This window comes from Condylostylus longicornis, unplaced genomic scaffold, assembly GCF_029603195.1.
Source record: "Condylostylus longicornis isolate FDR11 unplaced genomic scaffold, ASM2960319v2 ptg000145l, whole genome shotgun sequence".
NCBI classification, from domain to species: domain Eukaryota; kingdom Metazoa; phylum Arthropoda; class Insecta; order Diptera; family Dolichopodidae; genus Condylostylus; species Condylostylus longicornis.
The window spans coordinates 978174-1004441 of NW_026578113.1; the positions used below are offsets into that span (position 1 = coordinate 978174).

The window sequence follows — 26268 nt, forward strand, 5'->3', positions numbered from 1 at the left end:
ATTTATAAATGATGACGATTTTAGTTATAGTTACTTATATCCACGTTTGTTGGCTGAATGATGTTTATATTGCTATACTAAAAGCTTAAAATACAAAAAATATAAAGCTATTTTTAATGTTAGAATTAAAAATTGAGAAATTTATGGGTAATATATTGCATCTTTCTTTTTTGTTTTTAGAACCTCAAATATTATTTCAGTTTTGTAAATTCTTTGTTCAAACTACAAAATTATTTAAAATCGAATATAGTTTGATTTCGAATATAATTTGGACAATTTATATTGACATAAAACCATTATATTATTGCGTAGGTTGCCCCTCAAAAACATTGTGATATCAAATTCTATTTTTTGTAATAAATAACTAAAGAAATTATATAATTGCAATATAATAGTAATATAATAAGTATAATTTCTTAGAAAAACTTATCTGATACACTTAAATTATTATCAATAATTAAAATCCCGCAAATAATAATAAAATTTTTAATTAATAATGAGACAATAAATAAATTAATTAAAAATTCTTCGGCTCCTTTGGATAGCAAAATCTCTTTGAAAATCATTATTAACTAAATTTATATATTTATACAATATACTATTATAAATATTAATATAATAGTACATATATTGAATTTTATAACCATTATTAAAATAAGTTATTAAGAAATTTTTGGGGAAGATTTCATCAACACAACAATTATTTAGTTGGTTAATTTTAATTTTTTCATAAATTTAACAATATGCGTATATATACTATTCAAGGATCCTTTTTATTTTTAAATGAATATTTATATGTACATGCTATTCTATACACTCCAATATTGTAAAAACATCGTTATACGTACTTATATACATGTATGTAGTAATATTAATTTTAAGTAAATTTAAATTCTTATTTCCGATAATAATTATATACCTTTCATCACAATTTTCATATCATTTTTGATAATAATGCGTTAGGCCACAAAAAATAAGAGAAAAAAGCAGGCCTAAAATATCTTTTATAAATATAATATATAGAAGTATAACACATATACGTATACTAATATTTATGCATGGATTTATACTTAAAATTCATAATTTAAATCATCTCATTTAAAAAAAAAAATTCACAATAACCTAAATAAAATTTTTTGATACCAAAAATATTAATAAGCTTATGGTATCATTAATAAAACCCTTGCCGGTCAGCCTTCTATATAAATATAGAAATGGATATGTATAACAAAATATTCATATAATTCTGAGAGATCGAAAAAAAAGAAACAAAAAAATTTCAATATAATTTTCAACTAAAATATAAATTTTTATTATATGGTTGAAATGATAATCGGATAACCGGATAGTTAACCAAAAGGACGACGGATCTAAAAATGTGCAAAACGTATCCATATCAAGATCCAATTATATTAAAAGTAACTAAACTGTAAAGTTGTATCACTTACTTATATTTATGACACATACGTAAATATATATTCTAAAATATTCTCGCATAATATATATATATATATACATATATAGATATTCACGTATATATATACACAGGAGATTATCATCAGACATTTTATATATAAACATGTACTTTCCTTTTTTTTTTTGTTTTTTATTTTATTTTCAAAACGAAAAGGATTTTTTCTTTTAATATATTTCATGTACACACGAATGAATATAGAATAATATACTTAAATTGTGTGCCATTTTATTTATTTAACATAACCATATATGAAAAAATATTCTGCTTTAATTTTGACTGTCTTACTCTCTACCTATCATAATGAAAACTGAAAAAATCGAAATTTAAGTTAAATTAATTAAATTAATTAAAAAGAATTAAACACCGGAACTCTAATTTGATTTGGACGTGATCAACTCAGAAACCGATAGCATCGAAAATGTCTCTATATATAAGGCGAATTTTTGAAAAAAAAAACGATAGGGTTCCTGAATATATAGAATAGCACAAGTAGTTTATAACAACTCACAAAATTTAGATATTCTCGAAAACAAACTAACAAATAAAAGACGTACCAAAATTTTTTACGAAAATAGTCTACTGAACTTAAATATGGTGTTCGCTAGTCTACTTAACTTAACTTAAATCTACTTAACTTAAATTTGCTATTAACGTACATGTATGTATAGTGTACATACCGACCCGTGTCTACCTTGTTCGGCATCCCATGCGGTTTCCAGAAAGTGCACTTCTCCATTTTCAATACAAAGAACGATATGCAATAAACATTGCCCATTCTAGCGTCCATTGCCTATGTTTGCTTAGCATGTGTAGTAGATCCGACCCTGTATAGATATAATAGAATATTTGAATTTTACCTATTTATTTTAATTTTGGGTATAGCTTACGTTATTATGTATACGAGTAATAGTTCTTAAATGTAGAATAAAGAAAACACTCGAAAGGGAACAAAATAAAAAGGATATTAAATTTTAAGTTAAAAATTCTTAAAGAATTCAGCAAAGTAAATGGTGTCCACTTACAAAATCTTTTGCTTATTTGAACATTATCTATTCTAAATATTAACTCTAACTTAATTCATACATACTTAAGTACACACAAATCCATACACATACTTACATTTATCAAAATTCAAATCAAAATAATGGTTTTTAAAATAGCACATTTCTCTTAATATGTTCAAATTTGAGACTTCTATTCTACTTTTTCTTCTATTTTTAAAGTCTAAAAAAAATAATTGTGTTTTAAATTTGAAAAAACAAGTACTGCAAGATAATGGTGACATTCTATAACCATTTTGACATCGTTTTTATATAGATTATTTAGAATTTTAAGGACCCAGCACTTTTAAAGAAGAGAGATTACCTTACCAAATTTCATCAATAAGAATGAGCTCTACATAAAGATATATTGGTAGCATAAGTTTGTAGCGTAGAAAGTTTATTAAACAGAAGAAATGACCAGACGGATTCGGCAAGTAATTTTAAGTAATGAGTACATTTTTAACTTATGAATACATTTTCTCCAAATTTTTATGTGGTAAAAAAAATTCTATAAAGAGATCACGTATACCGAACAAACATCTAAAAAGCCATCTAGAATTATGACATAACTTACATATATACATACTTATTTATATATTTATATATGGGTGTGAAAGAAAACAAAAATGTTTATCCTTTTTTTGTGGGAGACTTGAATTTTTTCACTTTAATGATTACGAATTAAATTTAAATAATTCTTTCAAAGTAATGGAAAGAAAAAAAATCTATTTCAATATTTTTATAAATTCCCTTGTAAAATTTGCAAATGTTATAGAATAAATTAAAATGGATACTATTTAATTTTGTCAATAATTTAAAGTAAAAGTCTTGTATTTTGTTTTTTGAATGAAACTTCTTTTCGACCTTAGAAGCAAAGAGCAGTACAATGTATAACAATTAAAGTTTTGCATAAAACTACAGTTTTAACCTCTTTAGATGCATGTTGGAAACGTAAATTCACAAATATTGTACAAATTTCAAAGAAAACTCGACGTGGTTCCCGAAAAGAACATAATCATCTGTCGTGCAAAATTCTTAATGTCTTAATCTCTTGAATATTTTAGACCAGTAAGCTGACATTCAAAATCAATTTAAGTTTAATTTCAAATTTACGAAATAAATTATTTAAAGTGAAAATTTATATTTCTTTGGAATACACAACACAGGTATTTCTGTTAGCTCTCTGTGAAGATAATTTATTGTATTTAAGAACTTTAGCAACATTAACCGAATTACATCAGCTAAAAGGGCACAAATCAAGGGTAAGAATTTTTATTTTTAATAATAGAATAGAAAAAAAAATTATTTTAAAACAAAAACAAAATCATTTTTTTTTATTTTTATACTTTAATATAATTGTTGTTAAAACAACAATTTACAACAATGAACATTTTAAAAAATTGGGTTGACAGCGATAATGAAAATTGACATATTTTCATTGTATATGCTCATAGAATAACAACCATATTACATTTATTAAACAAACAATAATAAAAATTTCTTTGAATGTACAAAATGTCGGTGCTACGAAAACTATTTTTAAATTTAATTTAAAAATTTATTCCAAATTTTTTAAGTAGAAAAACTCTATGACCAGGGGACTACTATATTTTGATGCCATTGCGTAAAACGAATTTTTAAATTACTTTCTTCAAATATCTTTTTTAATATTGAAAAATTTTGAATAGCAGATACCGTTATATCTTACACAGCCAAAATTAAACCGTAATTTAAATAAAATCGTCCAAAAAAATTGTCTTTAAGAGCCCCCTACGTCCTAAAGCGGCTATGATAGAAATTTATTATTGAACAAGTTTTTTCCTCGCTAAAGAAAATCTGAATGCCGGTATAATGTCAATGCACCACTATATCGAATATCCTGCAGAAACAGACAAACAAATGAATACTGTATTTAGAGTCAAATATTTTAAAAAATATTGTTATATTTAAATAAAAACATTAAATTAATATTAATTTTTATATCTTTTATATATATTAAATAAGGTTCGTACAATGCAAATAGCAATGGATAGTCAAAGAGCTATAATTGGCTGTGATGATGCAAGAGCATTAATATTTGATATGCATTCTGGTCGATTAGTACGTTCTTTACCACCAAATCCTGGTGCTGTAACAGCTGTTTATGTAACAGATAATGATGATTTTTTAATAACAGTTGGTGGCAATAAAATAACATTTTATTCATTTCGTAATGAAGAAATTTATTTAAATCCATTTTCACATCATCATAAACGTAAACGTTCTATAAAACGTTTACCATCACAACGTTCAACAAATTCATCAAAATTACCACCAGTTAATTGTTTTGATGTATCAAGAGACTCACAATTAGCAGCAATTGCTGCTGGTAAATCAGTACATATTATGCAAATAAATACACCAATATATCAAACAACATTTGATGGTCATACTGGTACAGTAACATGTGTTAGTTTTTCACCAAATAGTGAATTTGTTGCATCCGGTTCGGAAGATAAAACAGTTCAAATATGGAATTTATCATTACAAATATCAGCAACTACATTTAAGGTAATAATTTAGATTTTATGGTTTATTATTAAAATATTTTTTTATCAAAATTTCACAAAGATGGTAAATGCACAAATTTTAAAGTAAAAAAAAAAATGAAAATTTTATTTTAACCATAAAATTTTTATTTAAAATTCACCCACTTTTTCATATAATACGTTACGTACCTTTTACGTATTCTCCATAAACGTGTCTTATATATTATCTTTGGGTATATAAATAATAACATTATTTTTGGAATACAAAACTTTTTTAATAAAAATAAACATAACATCAATTTATAGGGTGGCATACAAGGGGAAAAATTACAAATTTTCGTTATCTGTTTTTGAGAAAAATCAACAACGACTGAAAAGTTTAAATTTCACCAACTATACAAAATAAATTCATTCACATATAATTTTGTAAAAACAAAAAACATACTTAACAATATAAGATTTCCTCCAAATTACATTTAACTGGAAAAACAAAATATGTACCATTTTATATTGTTTTCCTTAAAGTTAAGAATTATTTTCAAAAATAAAAACAAAAATTTTTAGCCCTATGAGTATTTTGTTACATCAAAAAGTTGAAAAAAATTTTTATTTTTAGCTTTTGTTTTTCAAAACAATAAAATTATCAGAATACATTAAAATTAAATTGGTTTATTTTCGTTACAAAATAATATCCTGTAATATAACTTTAGTGCTGGGACATAGATATCCCTGATTTCAAACGATATTAATACATACCTAGTACAAGATTACTTCAATATTAAAGTTTTACGATATTTTACGATATGTCATTATGCTGACTTTATCTGCAAATTACACATAATATTCTTTTGAGAAAATTGTCAGTGTCTATTTTATTTTGGGAGCACATATTGATTAATATTAATTTTTTAACATGCAACATTAAAAATCCTTAAAAATGTTTACGCGGATACAGATTCAGTCTCGACTTAAAATTTATTAAAATCCCATTTCTGTCTCAGATTTTTCACAGATTAAATCAAAAGATATTGAAAAACAAAATATTTTTTTAAAGGATTGAAAGTGAAGCTAGCTCCTGCTATGTATAACAAAACTCATATAACAGTTTATATACAGTAGGTTTTTGGAATTTTTTTACAAAATTACAAATGTTACCAATTTTTTTTTTTAATAATTTAGGTCTATGTTTTGGTAATATTATGTATTCATAAAAATAAATTAATTTACGTTAATATTACATATTCCGATTAGAAAAAACTACATTTTCATTATATAAATATACATATACATACATACATAAGTGTGCTCCCTTTCCTTCGGATTAATATAGCATTGGAAATTGCTTATCTTTCATTATAACTCTTAAAGAATAAAAAAAAAACTTTAAATGATAATTCTATCCTGTAAATTCTTTTTTATACATTCATATAAGAGGAAAACATACATACAAACATAATTTATATATAATATGAAAATAACGAATGAAAAATAACAAAGTTTTCTAGTTCAAAACATTTTCCATATACGAGTACGTTATAATAGAAAAACATTTTTCATAATAGAAAAACTTTATATTCTTTATCATATTTTGTTTTTCTTTTTTTCTTTCTCATTATTTATTTTCGTATTTTATGACATTTATACTTTCATACATACATATGTATGTATATCTGTAATGGATTTTTCAATAAGATTGTCCGAATTTATCGATAAAATAAAATTAAATATAAAATGAAGAGGAGAATGAGGACAATTTTGAGTTTTATTTGAAGTATGGCTTTATTCCGTATTGTATCTCAAAAAAATTTCTATAATATTACTCGCGTTCCGAATTTTATAAAATGCGTTTCCGAAAAAGCGTATTTTCAAGAAAATTTTAACACTTTTCTTAAATTTTTGACAATAAGCATTGCCAGCATGCGTTAGTCAATATTTAAATCGACATGGTTCTAATTTTTGACATTTTGAGTTTAATTTGCTTTATGTAATATATGAAGTCGCTTTATGTAATATGCGAAGTTTAGAAAAATATGTAAATCCAACAAAAAATAATTTTCTTGGAGAACCAATTATAAAATGAATTTGAATCTTAAGAAATAATTAGGTTTCTCCAATGCATTACACTGAAGTATATACCAAACCGAACGGTCACTTTTGCTAGAAATTAATTTTATATAGTTCACTAAATAGTTCGTGAACCATTTAAAAGTTTGAACTTAAATTTATTTAATATATTTAATAATCTCCGGAGAATTGACCACAAACTGATAAAACTTCTATATATACAATGTTGTGCTGCGATAACCAAATAATTATTTTTGTAAAATATTTGAACATTCGAATAGTTTCCAATCAACAATTTTTAATCAAGACATTCTTGTATTGAAAAACCCATTAGTTATTGTATTTTAAATGGATTTTTTCGAAAATATTTTTACATTTACATATTTATATGATTTGATTAATTTTACTTATTTTGCAATTTTTCTTTATTTTTCTTTTTGATTATATAAGGGTCATAATGCGGCAATCAATTGTGTTGTTGTACTTATGGATTCTAGACGTGTTATATCATCGGACCGAGACAGTTACTTATATGTATGGCTTGCCGATTCAGCAACACTTTTACAAACAGTTCAAGGACCATATAAAATTTTAGCAGCAACAAATAATATGAAATTTGCTGTAAGTTTACATTTTATATATCACTTAAAATATATACTATACATTTATTTTAAAATATTTGATATTTTATTTTATACGCACGTACATACATATTTTTTTATTAACTTATACAATATGTACATTAATAATTTTAATGTTTTTTCTTTGGAAAACAAAAGGAATTCTAACTACGTTGTATAAAAATTTTTAAAAAGTTTTATTGTACTATATCTATACATACATATATATATGATGATATACATACGTATGTAATTTATTTACATTATAAAGTAAATTGGTTATAAAAAGGTTTTTCGTTATATAGTTGACTGCATTTATTCAACAATTTTTAAAATTTAATTTTACAAATCTTAATGCAGTGGACAAGAAATATTTAAAAATTTAAATGGTTTAAGAATTTTTACTTTCTAAAACTTTCAAATCATTCCGAAAACTTGATAACACTTCACAAAAGTAGATATCAGGGCTTAATAAATACTTAGCCTGATATCAAATTCACAAAATCATTAATAGCCGTTCTAAATGAGTGTATGTAATGTTGCTTGACGAATATGACGAACCTTTACTTGTAATTATTATGTAAATGAATGCATTGAATTAATCTGTATTCTACTGTAATGCATATTTATAAATTGAAAAAATTTGTTATTGGTTTAATCTTTACTAATTTTTACGTTAAAAAGCTCATGTATTCACTTATATATTATTATAATGTTATTAATGTTGTGTGCATAAATATATACATATTTTTGAAAGTATTTAATGCATTTATATGAAAATTTCATACACAAAGCAACATACTACAGTGTTATAACTAAATTCACCAATTTATAACAATAAATTACTTTTATACGATTGATATTTTTAAAATTCTTAATCTTATAATCTTATGTATTGTACTCAAAGAAAAATACTTAATTTTATGTACTAAAAACTAAAATAGTAAATAAAACTATTCATTCAGAATCTTATAGTTACCATACTTTAATAATATTTTTAAAAACTTTTAAACTTTTATTTCCAAAATGCAATTACATAAAGTTCTGGTCAATATGTTTTGCTAATTTTTATCCATTTCCTATACATATAAATTTTTCTTAGCCACAATCTCTACTTCGAACCATTACTAATATACAATCGTTATTGGATCATTAATAGCATAATTAGGCAACAGCAAAGTCGCTATATTATTTTGTCTTCATTAATGCAGAAAAAAACCATTGTCGAATTGTACCAGTAAAGCAAAATGGAAGTATGTACATTAGTGAAAGCATTTGTCTACTTCATTTATAAAAATTTCATAAAAACACCATCGATTTACTGAAAAAGTAATAAAAATTTTTCAATTACATATTACATAAACCCTAGAATTATTGTATTGCTTTAGAAAACCCCTAACCTATAAATTAGAAAACATAAACTATAAAATAACCTTGTTATAAATATACTGATTAAAAAATTTTACCTTGATTAATATTTTTCTTATTCTTATATCCTTTTTATTCTTTAAAAATAAAATTTTTCAGTTTTATTTTTATTTTATAGTAATTTTTATATTATACAAGTATATATAAACATGTTATTATAAAACGTGTACTTGTGTTTATACACACATGCTATGCAATGTACAAAACTTCAAAAACTTTTTAAAAACCTATATCATATATACACTAAGATTTCAAGGATGACATCCTACTTAAAATATTAATGATTAAATGTGTAAAATTTTCTATATTTATATATTATATCTACACGTTTATATTAAAAAAAAATATCCTCATCATCACAAACAATTTCTCTTTAAAATATAAATGTATAACCATAATATAAATAGGGATTCATACATACATATAATACATATACGAGTATACCTATTTAAATATTCATAATATTGCTTTGTTGAGTATAGGCATAACAAAATGTATATAAAATAATTAAAAATGGTAATATACGTGCATATCACAAAAATAATAAGGACTAATTGCAGAATAATAATACTTATAATAAGTGTATGTGTTTATATATGGATGAAATATATAAAAACTCTAAACATATACTAGTATATTATATATGAGAGCTTTAATAAAAATGGTAGATGGAAATGATGTTTATGATCATTACATTGGAATCATCAAAGATTTGTATAATAAATAAACAATGGCAATTATTAACAATTTTCACCACCAGATTTCATTATCAGATGAACTTGTTTTGGTTTTTCTTCCTTTTATTGTTCATCATATACATATATATAGGAATTACGTAAAATGTGAATATGAGGGGGAGAAGAATTTTTACAAATTAAAACCATTTAGAATTTTAGATTTAGTATTTCTATTTTAATTCAAATTGAATTCCACATTTGACCCTATATTATACATACATACATATATAAATATTATTATTTATTATTATAAAATTTAAGAAAAAAAAATAAATGAGTAATTATTGTCAAGTGCACATTTTGTGGATTTGTACTACATGTACTATTGCATTGAAATAGAAAAGGAAGTAGAAAAAATAAATCAATGATTCTCGTCATAGTTAGTGTCATACACCCAATTATTATTATGATATTGCAAATACTGTATTGCGATAGAAATTATACTCATTTTAATATGAATCAACTACACTGTAAATACTCGTAAAATAATCTGGTGTGATCAGTATGTAACCGACGGAAAAGTGTATTTTCTTGTTAGGTAAAAGTGTTGAACAAGATAATCAAAATATGCTAAAATAAAACAAACATTAAATTTTAAGAAACTCCGTCAACTAATTTTTTAGATATGGCGGAAAGTGTAAAGTAAAAGTTTCGAAATCCGATTGACTCGTTCATTGTTTTAACACACTATAATTTTAAAATATCAAATGTCAAGGAAATCGGTTGATAATTTCTCTATATATAGGTAAGAATTTAAATTTGGGTATTTAGTTAATAAAATTGAATCATAAAAAACGAGCAAAAGTTGTTAAAACCGTTTTGTAGTAAAAGCTCTGTTTTCATGACTGAACGTATCCCAAAAATTTGTTAATCTGTGGCATAGTCAAAATAAACTCAGATATAAATTTTCATCCAAATACGTTCCGACAAAATTGAGATACACAGGTACACAAACCGACAGACCAACATCTCGCTAAAAATTGTTTATTTCCGCTTCTCCACTGTAGAGAAATGCATTTCTGCCGAAAATTCGACATACGAAATTTGATGCGTGGTGTGAATGGCGTGAAACTAAATCAAAATCAAAATTTTAATAAATAACATCTTAAACCATTTAGATTCTCTAGGGTTTGTAATTACTTCTTTTATAAGTTTACTACTTCTTTTTCCGCTATTCTCATATATTAGTTGCGTGTTTTTTCTTTAAGGAAATTTTAAGTATTTTATATCATAAAGTTCTTTTATTTCTCTTTGTCATACTACGTATAATTAACTCTACTAATATATAGTTAGAAATTACTTCCTTTTCTTGTAATATTAACCAGGGTTTCGATTAAAGGATCATATTGTGTTAAGTATACAATTATCCATTTCTTTAATATCTACCACTTCCTTACAAAGATAGAAGAAAAAGTGACAAGGAAAAAAACATTTTCATTTTATTCTTATATTTCTTCTCTTTCTTTTTCAAAATAAAAATTGTCTCTAATATAGTATTTTTTTCTTTTTTCTTATAATATTATTAAACTTTTACTGATATAAAAAAAAACAAAAACAAAAAAGGTTTGCACAAATGGTGACAATAGCTTAAAAATATGGTCATTGACACGTGAAGATGAAAAATATACTGTATCACATTCAGATGAAATAACCTGTTTTGTTATCACCGTTGATTCATTATATGTTATAACTGGTTCAAAGGATATGTCACTTAAAGTTTGGCAAGCAACTGGTGGTAAATTAGCTCAAGTATTAGTTGGACATAGTGATGCTGTTACATGTGTTGCTGTATCGGTAACAAATAAAAATCAAGTTATATCTGGATCAAAAGATTACAATTTAATTGTATGGGATATACATACGGGTGAAGAAATTCATACATTAGCAGGACATTTAGCACAAGTTACATGTGTTAAAGTATCAGCTGATGGTAAATATTTTATATATTTATATAAACATATTGATATTTTAATAATTGTCGTGAATAATTTTAATTATTATATTATAAAATTTAATTATAGGTACAACAGCAGTATCGGCAAGTGATGATAAAACATTAATTGTATGGGAAACTAAAAGGGGTTTAGCATTAACATCATTACAACTTCATATACCATTTACTCGTTTTGATATTAGTTTAGAATGCTCAAGGATATTAGTTCAATTAATTGATACATATAATATACCAGTAATATGCCTTCATAATACACCCGCTAATTTTATTAAACTACCAACATATTCAGCACCAGCTAGAGATGTTGAAGGTAATTTTACAAAATTTCTAATAAAAATAAATATAAAATATGCGTTAATAAAATTTTTAGATTTAAGACCACAAGGTCCAAAACGTCAAATGAAACGTTTATTAAAGAAAGAAGTTTCATTGGATACGTATACTTGGCAAAAGAAATATGGTCATTTGACATCATCTGTAATGATGGCACAAGTTGATGAACGTTTAAAAAGACGTTTTTCTGTTTCTGCTAGCATGGAAGAAATATCTAAAATTGCTGAAATGAAAACTTTAACATCTCAAACAAATTTAGGTCCAGAACAAGCTGCATTAGCACAATCACAACATTTTGATCAATTAGAAGCATTATGGAATAAAAGATCACCACCTAGAAGACGACATAATTCTGTAAAAAATAATATACAAACATTAAAAATTTTTTTTTTTTATCAATTCTAATTTTTTTTCTAAATATAGTAGAATAGTTGAATTTTAATCGATGGTTGGACTTTAACATATTTTTATTAAATGTTCAATATCTAATAATTTTGTTAGATTCATCTATGTTAATAAGCTATTATTATCCTACTAGCGCTATTAAGCTCTACAAAAATCAAATTATTTTATTCATCACATAAATTAATTGCATCTCTTTAGGCTTAAGTACGAGTATGCAATGAAATCTTACATAATATTAATAATTACGGCTTTAGAATACGCACCTCAATTTTGAATTGTGAACTTTATTAAAGTGCAACCATTATTAAAACACAACCCCTATAAATACATTTAAATTTGTTTTGAATTTGTTTTCAAAATTTTTAATATTAAAATTAATTTTTCTTTTTATAATAATGCAAATAGAGTTTATCAAGGCAATCATCATTAGTTGAAGATCGTTTAGAATCATCTGATGAAGATGATTTCCAAGAGGAACGAACAGGTATGTTTAATATTCATCTTGATGCAATCATGCATCATACTTCATATGATGAATGTAATAATAAACAATTATTATATAAAAATAATCGTCCATTATCAATATCGCATGTTAATAATAGTAATAATAATAATAATAATTATAATATAAATAATTGTAATTCAATGAATAATATTAGTAAGAGCAATGTAAAAAATGAAGATGCATGTATTAATAATAATAATAATTATTGTAATAATTCTAATCGTAATAGTTTAATATTTTCATTTAAATGTAGTAATAATAATAATTCACAAAAAGGAAACATAAAACAACAAAAACAACAGAAACAACAACAATTACAATCAATATCATTAATTAGTATTAATCAAAAATATCAACAATATTTTATTAATAATTCAGATAATAATGAACGTAATAATGATAATGATGAACATAATAATTTACAACCTGATTTAGTACGTGATTTATTATTTGAACCAAATACAAATACAACATTATTAAATAATTTAAGTCCATTACATTGTACTAAATCAATTAAAGAACATGATAATAATGGTAAAATAAATTATTTAAAAATGAAAGCAATTAAAAGTCATAATGATATTAAAGCTTTATTATTTAATAATAATAACAATTCTAATAGTAATATAAATAATCCATCATCAAGTAAATCATCGGAAAATAATGAAAAATCAATTGAAATAAATCAAATAAGTAATTGGAAAGATGAAAAAAAAGAAAAATGTATTAAACGTTCGAAAACAACAACAAATAAACAACGTTCATCATTATCTAAATCATGTATAGCACAATAAATTATTAAAAAAGAATATATATTCTTTAATAAAATTTTATTCTATTGACTCGAAATTAAATTTTAAATAATAGTGTTTATAAAAATTTATCACATCCTTAACAAAAATTCTTACGTTTTATACTTTTAAAATCACAATATTATTCGCTCATTTAATTGAAAAAAAAAACACTTATTTTTTGCATTCAAAATTTTTTCTCATTTTAACCAAATTTAAGCTTCTTCATTGCAATATACATATATTTAAATTTATTGATTTAGCAAAGCGAATAATTAAGCGAATCATATGAATTTGGCGAATTCAACAACATTTCAATTCATAATCAATGAATGATTTCATTCACCATATTAAAAACTTCAGGATATTAAAAATTTAATTATTATAATTTATTATTAATTTCAAACTATTCTATAGTGTATTTTAATGTTTTCCTATATTTTCGATTTTGTTTCCATTTTGTAATCTTGCCACACAGAATTTTCATAGATAGCACTGAATTCGCATAAATTTTAGGTTTTAAAAATTTATATTGGTCAAAAATTTTATTCGATTCGCCGATCATTATAATAGCACACATTTATTAACATTTTCAAACAACAATAATCTTGTACACAAAATTCAAAATGTCTCCTTTTCCCTTTGTTATTTTATATATTATTGGTGTAAAAGTATGTAAACACTTTATATTACTGTTCATGTTTTAGCACAATATTTTTAATGTACTTTGATATTTAATTTAATTTTATATAAAATATTATGTATAACGCTATATTATGTTATTTTTTATTTTATTTTTTTATTTTATTTTTTTATTTTATTTTGTTATTTTAGAAAATAAAACAAGCAATTTTTTTGAAAAATTATATAATTATATTTTTAAGTGTTCAATTAATATTTAATTTAGTATAAAATTTAAAAAAAAAAATTATTATATTTTCAAATATTATTATAATATTAAAAATACAATAAGCAAATATATATTTTAAATTTTTACCACACTAAAATTTATCAAAATTAGAATTTAGAATTTTAATAAAAAAATTATTTTGAAATTTACAAATGTTTTCCACAAATAATAAATTTTTGTGTTAAAAATCAATTAATAAATCTTCTAATATTGGTTAATATAATATTATGGTTAATTTCAAATTTATAATAATTTGAATTAAATAGCTTTTTTAGAAAACTATAAATAAATATAATGGTCCATAAAAATTACTTTAAAACCAATATATTTATTTTAATTTTCATCAATGATTAATAATAATATTGTTAAAGTGTGCCACATGAATTAATTAAAATTAATGTATAGGCAATTCGTATTATAATTCGCTTTAGAATTAATTAAAATTAATGCTATATAGCTCATATTAAAATTTTAAAAACTATAACCCATTATATGTATAAGCTATTTCCAATAAAAAAACAACAAAACATTTAAAAATTTAATAAAATTTAAATTGTTTCCGAAAATTACTATTCATATACAATCACCTCTTTAATACGGTACTTTTAATTCGAAAATTAGCTTTGAATTCAGAACTCTCTATCAATTGTTGTCCCTTATCATTTAAAAACCTCTTCTATTCAAGCACAAAATTTATTAATTAAAGCTGTAGTTACAAATTGGATCACACTAATTTCAACCCTTAAAAAACTTTATTTTCATAGAAACCAATTAATTATTTAAAACAATATTAATTTTATCAAAAATTAATCAATCTCCTCCAATATAAAATTGAAAAACAAACCTTTTACCTTTATTTATTTTTAAACCTTAATTTTTTGTCAAATTTTTCCTTGATTTTTAAATACTCCATTCAAATGAAATTTTACTATTTTTCTATTTGCATGTTCTAAAATTTTCACTGTGTTTTCCTTTAATTCATAAAAATTTCAATTATTCAATCACAACGTATTTTTTCTTTCTTATTAAATTTATATTTGTTATTTTTGTAATAATTTTATAATTAATTTAAATTTTTTTATATATACTAATAATATTATTTATATATGTTTTTTTTTAAAACATATTTTGTAATTAAATTTTTTTAGGAATAAGAAAACTAACAAAAACGTTTTGGTAAATAAAAAAAAAAATTCAAATAATTTTATTTGTTTTTCTTAAAATTTTGTGTTTTAATTTTTAAAAAGTTAAATTAGTGGAGCCTCTATAAAACGAACACTCTATAGAAACGGAAATCTGTATTTAGACAACAATTTATTCAACAGTATAAAATTTTTTTTTTGTAAAAACTTTTTATACTTATTACGAAAACTTTTTATTGTACAAAATTTATAAAATTTAGAGTGTTACTATGCTATAGAGATTCTACTATAAATATATTACTCAAAATATATCACTCAAATACTATATATTGAGCCATTTCATACATAAATTATACCGATATGATTTTATGAGAGTCAATTTTATTTATTAAAGGTTTTCATAATTAATGAGAATTTGAGAAACAAGAATTTAAATAGCACTACAATTTCTATACTTAAAAAAATTGCATATACTACGGCGCAATTTTACTACGTATTTTTACACGTTACAATCCTTAATTATTTCCTTTTTACATATATTATTTTGTAAATTCAGTTAAGATTTCAGTTCAGAAATTGATTCTCAAAATTGAATTCACCAAATCGTTCCTGAAACTGAATCAGATTTAAAAACTGTTCTATGACAATATGGAATTAAGAGGATTCTTGCCCAAATAAATGTTAAAGTGGCTGAATTTAGCTACTTAAAGCTATTTAAAGCTATGTTTTATTTTCCTTTCTTATTTATATGATTTTGTGATATTAATTACTTCATCTAAAAGTATAGAAGAAAATACCGTTCTCTTTAAGATTCGCAAACATACGAATTTCTAAAATATCATTAGCTTTTTCAATAATGATTTCATAAACCTAAAAATTGTATATAGGAGAGTGAACACAATAGTGCCTTTTAAATAAACTTTATTTATTTTTAATAATATTAGAGAAGTGGTTTGAAGGAGCATACCTCATAGTATAAGAATACCCTTTAATAATTTTAAATATAAATTTTCTAAAATTGACAAAAATCATCATCATAAACATAATCTTAAATAGTACATACACAAACGGAAAACCACACAAACTGGACCTCCAATATTATAACATACATTAAATTTTTTCCAATTATTTTTATTTAATTTGTTCAATTTTTTCTAAATATATTATATAGTGTACATATATATACATTTAAAATGATTTTTATATATATACATAATATTGTTATTTATTACATTTTTAACATTTTTTTCTAAATAGTATTTTAATTATTCTATAAATTTTATTGTTTCTTTTTTTTTTCATTTTATGCTTTAAAAGCAAAAATAAATTTTATTTTCTGTCTTGTTATTTATCTTTTTCTGTTTTATATACATATATTTTTTTTTCTTTTTAAATTTAAAATTATAAATTGAAAAAAAAATACAATTTTAATAATTTAGTGCACTCAAAAACTAGTTCAAGAAGTTCGTTGCAACAGCCTACATAGAAAGCAAGTTATTACTCTTCAACCTAATATACCTAAGCTTCCAGTAGTTAAATAAAAAATATTAAAAATATTTAAGTAAAAAAATAAAAAATATAAGAAAAAATAAATAAAACAATCAATATGTTAATGTAATGAAGATTATTGTTAGTTGATAATCAAATATACGTATATATATTTACGAGTATATTAGATAAATGGATTTTATGTTTTATTTTAGAATTTGACCCCCAATGTTCATGAGCATAAAATACATAGAAAATTAAAAATTTATATAGCAAATAAATTATTAAAAATATGAGTAAATAATTAAAAAAAAAAATAATATTTTTGCGTTCCTTTTTGCAAGAATATCTGACTCAAAACTATAAACCGGAGTAGTTGCAAACAATTTACAAATACAATATTTTTTTTAAGGAAATTCTGTTATATAAGATTAAAAATTAATCTACAAATTTGAATATAGAAAGTTTAACATTAAATTACTTTATAAAAATGTAAAGCCATCTATCGGAATGAATTTTCGTAAATATAAGCCTCTCAATTATATACTTCTTTATATAGGTTGATATAGTTTTTATAATATTATACAGCTAACGTCCAGAATGTTATAATATACTCTTAAATGGAACGCTATAAATATGAAAAATTGATTTTCCGTAACTATTATTTTTTTTTTATTTTAATATAATTTCATTAATTTAATAAAATAATAGTCCATATATTTTTTCATCATTATTAAAATATATAGGATCCTTATTAAATTTAAAATCTTAATATTAAAACAATATTTTTATTTACTCATATTTTTAATTTAATAAGTAAATACACTCCTGTTATAAAAATATACATGTATAGACTAATAAAAATGCATATGAATATTTTCATATATATAGAGGTAAAATAATTAACTTAATATTTTAAATTTTTAAAATAAAATAAGTATTATGATTCGTAAACACTGTACAAATATATGGTTGGTTTGTTGGTTGGTTGACGTAGCGGGAATCACTCAATAAAAAGACGAGATTTTCAATAATTTTGTCTAACCCAGGCATGGGGAACCTGCGGCCTTAAGGCCGCATGCGGCCTTTTAACTGTTTTTTAGTGGCCTTTGTCCTTAAAAAAATTTATTTCTTATATTTCTTAAAAATTAAAATTTTGCTGCCAAATTTTCGAAAACAAATCAAACATTTAGAAAAATAAACCGTGCACATAAACTTTCAAATTTGAAAACTAAAAATTGGAAAATTCAAAGCCATGAAATTTCTAACAATGTTTGAATTCAAAATTTACATACATATTTGTTTGAAAACAAACCCATATTAATATTTGAATCCTATGTCCGGGCTTCTTTCAGAATAATTGTATGCCACGCTAGTAAACTTTTTCAATAATTTTCAATCACAGCAAAGTCATTGAAATAATGAACCATATTATTTTATTAATAATGTACATACTTACTTATCTATTTTTATTTATGAAATAAACTGTTTTATGTTATTTTTTATATTCTGACATAATTTTGTTTTCATCAACCTACACAAAGCAAAAATTTATAACCTTTGGACTTTTTTTAAACTTTGCGGCATGATTGACTTTGCATTGACTAAAATTTGGCCTTATATAGAGAAAAGGTTCCCCATCCCTGGTCTAACCCTTAATAAAATTCATAATTAATTAACAAATAGTTCCATTTATATTCCAAATTATATAATTTCTCGCAATTAGTTTTTATGTAATATTTAATTTGAGAATTAAGCTCTACCGTGTTTTCTAATTTATGCTCATGTTGTATAAAATAAATACATTCTTTTTTTTTGTAAATTTTAATCTACCGAAGAAAATTTTTTAAAAAAAACTAAAATATATTTTTCAAAACGGCTTAATTATAAATTAATAATATAAAAGATAACTGAACTTCTCACCCCTATTTCACTCTTAATAACACATCTACCAAATTTCAGCTCTTTCAAGGCACATTTTTGTTTATTAAAATTTTAATTCTAAATTTATATCATTTCTACTAGACTAAAATAATATTTGGTAATTAATATATTTAAAATTTACATAAATATATAAGCTGTTTACGAATCAACTTCTAGATTTAGTTATATTAGTATTGAATATATAAGTGAAATTTGAATTATTAAGAAATAAAAAATTTAAAATAAAAAAAAAATTAAAATAATATAATAAATGTGTATTTTTCTCTTTATATATTATAAGCATTTGATTTGCATCATATAAATATATTTTATACTTATATTTTTAAATAAACTAAATGTGTAATGCAAAAATTTTATAGCCCTCACTTTTCCCGGTCCAAAATTTTTTTTTTCGTTCTTTTCTTTTTAATATTGGAAATTATAATGTCGTGAATATTATTATTATTATTGCTTTATAAATTTTTTTCTTTTTTTTTTTGAATATAACAATTTATCACCACATTTAATATTGTGAGTAGTGCTTAATTATTTTAGTCATTTACACTATATTAAATTTTTTAGTTAATTAAAAAAAAGTATTTAAGCATCATTATAAAAGTTTATTAATTTCAATTTTCAATTTATTAGTATATAAATAAAAATTTTATGAAAAATTGTTTCTAACAGATATTATTGAATTTTTAAAATAATATAAAAATTTTAAAATTTTGAAAATATAAAATTAATTCTGTTTATATTGAAAATTGTAAGACATGTAACAATTTCTTTAAAAATTTAATAAAATACTCAAAATATTTAATAGGTTCAAATTTCAATTTAAAAAACATAAATTTAGTACATGTTTCAAGTTCATGTGTGCAACAAAAATAATATATTTTGCAATTCTACGTTATCTAATCGATTGTGCCTATCTAAGAATCTTATTATCGCTCGGAATTAAATTATCAATGAATATTGAAATTAATAACAATTATTTGTTATTATAGAAATTAAATTTAAATACATTAATTTTAAAAATACATAATTTTAATCAAATATTAAATTCATCTTAAATTTTATTGTAGATTACATCATTGAAGAATAAAGAAAATAATTTTCGAACAACAAAAATTCGATATACAAAAAAAAACACATTAAAATAATAAAACATAATCAATTTAAAAAACAAAAAAAAAATTTAATAATTATATAGAACAATATTAATTTAAATTGGCATTAATTAAAAGTATATATATATATATATATATATATATAAATATAATATATATATATATAACTTAAAGTTTAAAACATAACAGTTATTTAAAAAAAAAATTAATTTAAAAACATTACAATTACAAAGTACTCATCTATAATAGTGACATCTATTGCAAAAATTTGGTAACAATAAATTCATAGAAACATTAAAACACCATATTACTATACGTTTACACAATTATATTAATTTGGAATTGAAAATTTTATATTAACTATAATGAAAAAAAGAACACAATACTGTTTTCGGGCATTTGTCAAAATCCATTAAAATTGCATTAAGATTAAATTGTTTTTGACAAATGATCAAATATTAAAATTGTTAACCGATTTTTTAAAATTTTATAAAATTTTTCATTTTGATTGTCTCTCGTTGTAGATTACAATATTATTTTTGTATAGGAAAAACGTTTATTACCACAACAATTATTTTTTAAATACATTAATGAAATTCATATTGTTTGTGAATTTCATGAGTTCATATAATTCATATTGTCATAAAGTTAATTACATGAATATTCAATTTTTTTTTTAGAAAATTAGTTAACTGTTACTATCGCAAAAAACACATATAACTTTGTCTAATAGGTCTAACCTCCATTTTTGCAAGATCAAGTTAGAATATTTTATAATTTTGTTTTAAAATTTTAATAATGCTCCATATGTTCTTATTTTACAATATCATTCTATATATTTAATTGACTAGTGTATTAATTTACAAATAACTTGTATCTTAACAAAATATTTATTTCTATACGCAATAATTAATAACATTACTACACAAATATTGCAAAAAAATTTAATTAAAAATATTAAATTCCTACTTATGTAACTTATTGACTTGGTTTTTATTTTATCTTGTCCAAGTAAACAAAATTTTATTTTATTTTTATTATTATTAAAAATTAATATTTTTAATTTAATTCATTAAAATACATATTATAATTTAAGAAATGTGTCAGGTGTTTTTTTTTTATAAAATTAATTTAGTTGAAAAGAAAAACAAAATTTCTCAAAACAAAATTTAACTATTTCAAATCGATTATGATAATAATCGATTATAATATAATCGATTACAATAAAATTATAATAAATTTTATATTTTAAAAACAACAGGAAAATACTAAAATTATTTATACAGAAAAGAATATCAAATCATTTTTAAAATGAATGATACACGGTTTATTCCCTGCATCTTAAAATATTTAGTATAATTATTATAGTATTTTTATTTAAATAGATATTATTTAAATTTTTTATTTTAAATTATCATAAAATATCATATGAAATATATATATAAGCACTTAGATATGTACATATACCTATACTTTTAACAAAATTTACTTTATTATTAAAATATTAAAAATTGTAAAATAAATTTTTAAAAAAATGATTAATATATATAGAGCGCAATTTTATTCTTTAAACTGAACAAAATTTAAATTGAACATACTTCATATTATGTTCTGAATAAAACAAAAAATAGCATACCAAAAATTTATGCTATGAATTTTATTGTCACTATTTAAAAACCGTAGTAAATGACAATTAATCACATAAGTTTAAATTTTATTTTTCGCTAATAATATTGCTTAAATTACAAAGCGCATCAATAGCACGTCTAAGATTCAATAGTTTGTTAATTTTCAATATAGCTTGCAGTTTCACCTAGTATAAATCTACCAAAGCAAAGAAAAGATTACAGCATACGAGTAATATTACTATTATGAAATTGTTCTAAGTAAAAAAAAAAAAAAAAAAAGAATTTTTTGTTTTATTAATTTAGAAGCACGAAATAGGTTTTTAATTTTATTTTATAATTTTTTACATATAATTACATAGCTTGAGCAAAATTTACATAACAATTAAAAAAGATTATAATTTTACAGCTATAAGACAAGTAGATTTTAGTTTTACCATTTTTTATTTGTAGAAAAAATCTTATAATTTCCAAAATAATGTTTTTAAAACTTTGTGAATTATAATTTATTATTCGTCACAACATAATAAAGCAGATAAAATGGAAGTTACGAATAAAATTAAAGTTATTTTTTTTAAGAAATATTTTTGGATATATATTTTTCAAAAAAACTGTATGCTTGTCCGTCGTCTGTTCAGACCAAAAGCAATCTGTAAATTTTCTAAACGTATAAAGGTCAGAACAGTCTTTTATGAAATAAACCTATAAATTATTACCTTTTTAAATTAACCTCTGAATTGCAAAATGCAGTAATATATGATATTAATGCATAATTTACATTCATAAGTTGAGTTATGTTTTAATACTGTATTTCTGCATTTTGGAAGTAAATGTTATCTCAAACCTAGTATTTCATGCATTTTTAGAGCATTTTGTTTTCTACGCGGCAATTACAATAGGTATAAAGATGTATAAGTGTTATACTTGTAGCATAACACTTAATTGTACTTCAAATATAACACTATAAGTTCTATTAAAGTTTTATAAAAACAAGAACATTAGAGTAAAAGCTACATTTCCTTATTTGAGATTACCTTTTATTATATCGTAATTAATATGAGAATTATTTGAAGAAATTATTTTTGTTATATTCACATATACGTTACATACTTAGTTCGCAAATATTTAGTAAATAAACTGAATAATTATTAATTAATAATTGTTATACGTACAATAAAAATTAAAAAAAAAAATATAGTCACAAATTACTTAGAAGAACAATACAAAATAATTTTCCCTTTTTACTATCTATTATTTTTATACAAAATTACGTTGCTCTATAATATTATTAAATCAAAAATTACTTTTGATTTATTATTTTATTACTGAAAATTTAAAATAATAAAAAAAAAACAAAGATTAATAGTATACATTTTTCAATTATAAGAATTTTCAAAATTTTGTATATACTAAAATTATTAATATGATTATTAAATTTATAAATTTCTTTATTTATAATAAATTATAAAAAGTCATATAAATACGAATATTTGAATTTAATATTAAATTACATGAATTTGTTGACATATTATATACGTATTTCAAGCTGAGGTTAAGGATATATATAAAATAAAAAAAAATTAATAAACATTGGAACAGTATAAATTTAAGTGTTAAAAAATAATATAATAGAATTTAATACGGGATTACAATCTTATAAATATTCTATAACTGACACCATTTCTTTAATTAAACATTCCTAAATCCCATCAAAAATCTTATTTTTCAAGTTTTACACAGAAAATTCCAAATAAAAATGAGAGAAATTTTAACTAAAATTAACATATTTTAAAAATTATAAAAATGCATATTTACACAACCTGTAGGCGGAAATAAAATAAAAAAAAAAAATAAAAAATTAAATAAAATACCCAACACTTTTTAATTTTTCAATAAAATTTTCTATTAAATCTCAAAATTTCTACTACTTACATAAATCTTGAAAATTGTGATGCCACATTAATATTTGAATTTAATAAATTATATATATTTTTTAAATAATATAATAACATTTTTATATAAAAAAAACATATTTTTTATTATATAAAATATGTTTTTTTTTAATTTTAACATCATATTTTTGTTAACATCAAAATAACAAAAAGCATTTTGATTTTATTTTATAAAAAAAAACCTTTATTTCAATATAGAATAGCTATAATATTATTGCGATATTTAACTATAAAATAATTTTTATTAACATTAGGTTAACTTGTATTTAAATATAGTCAGAAATTCTTGTAGAACTCATATATAGATTAAATATTAAGTAAATACTTTTAGTACTACGTTAATACGTTATCATAACTATCTTATAAATGTAATACGTATTAATATTCAATAGAATATTTATATAATTGGATATATAGTTAAAGAAATAATTTTTAGAATTATGTATACTATTGAACAAAAAATTTTATTAATATATTATATTTATATATATACGCATTATATAATTAAATATATTCTATAATTTTATAATATTAACAAATATATTATACATAATATTATATAGGAAGACGATTGTACTATCGGTAATCGTAAGTGAAAGATTTCAAAGAATCAAAAAAAAAAAAAAAACAAGAAAACAATTTTCAATTATTGTATAATTTACATAAATTATATTTATATTAAATATTTAAGTATATTTAATTTACTTATATGTATATAGAGATATATTCATATAAATAAATTAAAAATACAACATAATAGTAACTCTATTTATACTTAATATAAATTACGTCACACAAATCTCTGTTTAATATATATATTTATATAATAATATTTAATTTACCACCATAATATTTAATATGTCTTTTAGATATAATTTTATGTAAAGTTAATAAAATAAAAAAAAATTTTTGTATTTTAATATTTAATTAAAATTAAAAAATTTTTTAATATCATAAGATGCATCATACACACATACAACCTATATGTATGGCTCATATTCTGCACAAATATGATATTAAATTAAAAAATATTTAAATAATAAGTATACATTCTTTTTTCAAAAAATAAATATACAAAATAAAATTAGAAAATCTTTTCTAACAAAAATATTTTTAAATTATAAAATATGTAAGTTTTCTTTTAAAATAAATATTAGTAGAATATTAATTAAAAAATTTTTATAATTTTATTGTTTTTTTTTTTTAATTGTAAATTTTTATAATATAACAAAAGAAATTGAAATTATACAATATTATGCTTTTTTTTTGAATTATGAAAAAATATTAAACAAAAACAAAATTTGAAAGGCGGGTAATTCTAAACAAAATTATTAAAAAAAAAAAAACAAAAATAAACCCAAAGAAAAATGCAAAAAGACAAAAAAAACATAAAATACATTTTTTACATTCTACTATTTGATTTAATTTACAAATAATTATAAACTTTTAAAAAACTAACAAATTTAGGAAAAAAAGTGATTAAAATTCATTTTAGAAAATTATTGAGAAACAATTAGAAAAAAAAATATTAAAAATATTAAATATTGATATTTAAAAATAATAACGAATTGATTAATAAAATGATGAAAAATTAATAAATTTGAGTTTTCGAAACCACTTTAAATTAAATTTCTAAAACAGCTTTAATAAATATGAAAACAAAAAAAAAAAACAAAATTATTTTTTATTCTTTCAAATTTTCAATCATTTTATAAAACAATGTTTTCCTTAATTTTAATGAAAGTTTATAGTAAATTAAAATTTTTATTTAAAAAATTGAAGTACTCTTATTAAAATCATCACTATATAAAAAAAAAAAATATTATGGAAATTATTACGCTTTAAATATAATAAATATAGTAAAATTTAGAGTAAAAATATAATAATTAAAATTTTATTTTACTAAAATAATTGTAATAACTATTTGATGCATAAATATTATAATAATATTATAATATCAATTCCTACATTTACATATATGTTGAAATTTAAATTATAAAAATAAATATTATAAATTTAAGAGAAATTATTATACAAATAAATTGAAAAAATAAAAGAAAAGAAATAGAGTCATAAATTTAATATAATATTCTTCATATTAGTATAGAATTTAAGCTAAATACATATATGTATAGTAAAAATACAGTAATTGTATTATAATTGTATAAATTAAATATTACTTTCAATTATGTGTACAGTTTATATATTAAATT

The 26268-nt window shown here is 21.1% G+C and overlaps 1 protein-coding gene across 8 annotated transcripts in view; it reads left to right on the forward strand.

The window, feature by feature from the left end:
- Positions 1–25068, forward strand: part of LOC129615699 (protein qui-1) — a 186074-nt gene extending 161006 nt beyond the window's left edge. For 3 of the 8 annotated variants that reach the window (XM_055531045.1, XM_055531046.1, XM_055531047.1), the window contains 8 exons: positions 3687–3782; positions 4525–5070; positions 7563–7733; positions 11461–11827; positions 11919–12161; positions 12222–12538; positions 12995–13073; positions 14720–14852. In XM_055531045.1, coding sequence (XP_055387020.1) covers positions 3687–3782; positions 4525–5070; positions 7563–7733; positions 11461–11827; positions 11919–12161; positions 12222–12538; positions 12995–13073; positions 14720–14787 — 1887 coding nt within the window. In that variant the 3' untranslated portion in view covers positions 14788–14852. Of the gene's footprint in view, positions 1–3686; positions 3783–4524; positions 5071–7562; positions 7734–11460; positions 11828–11918; positions 12162–12221; positions 12539–12994; positions 13074–13347; positions 13530–14719; positions 14853–15943; positions 15972–17376; positions 17724–20433; positions 20575–24618 lie in introns of those variants that run through there. The other 5 variants (XM_055531050.1, XM_055531052.1, XM_055531053.1 and 2 more) reach the window with 5 other exon arrangements.
- Positions 25069–26268: the final 1200 nt, after the last annotated feature.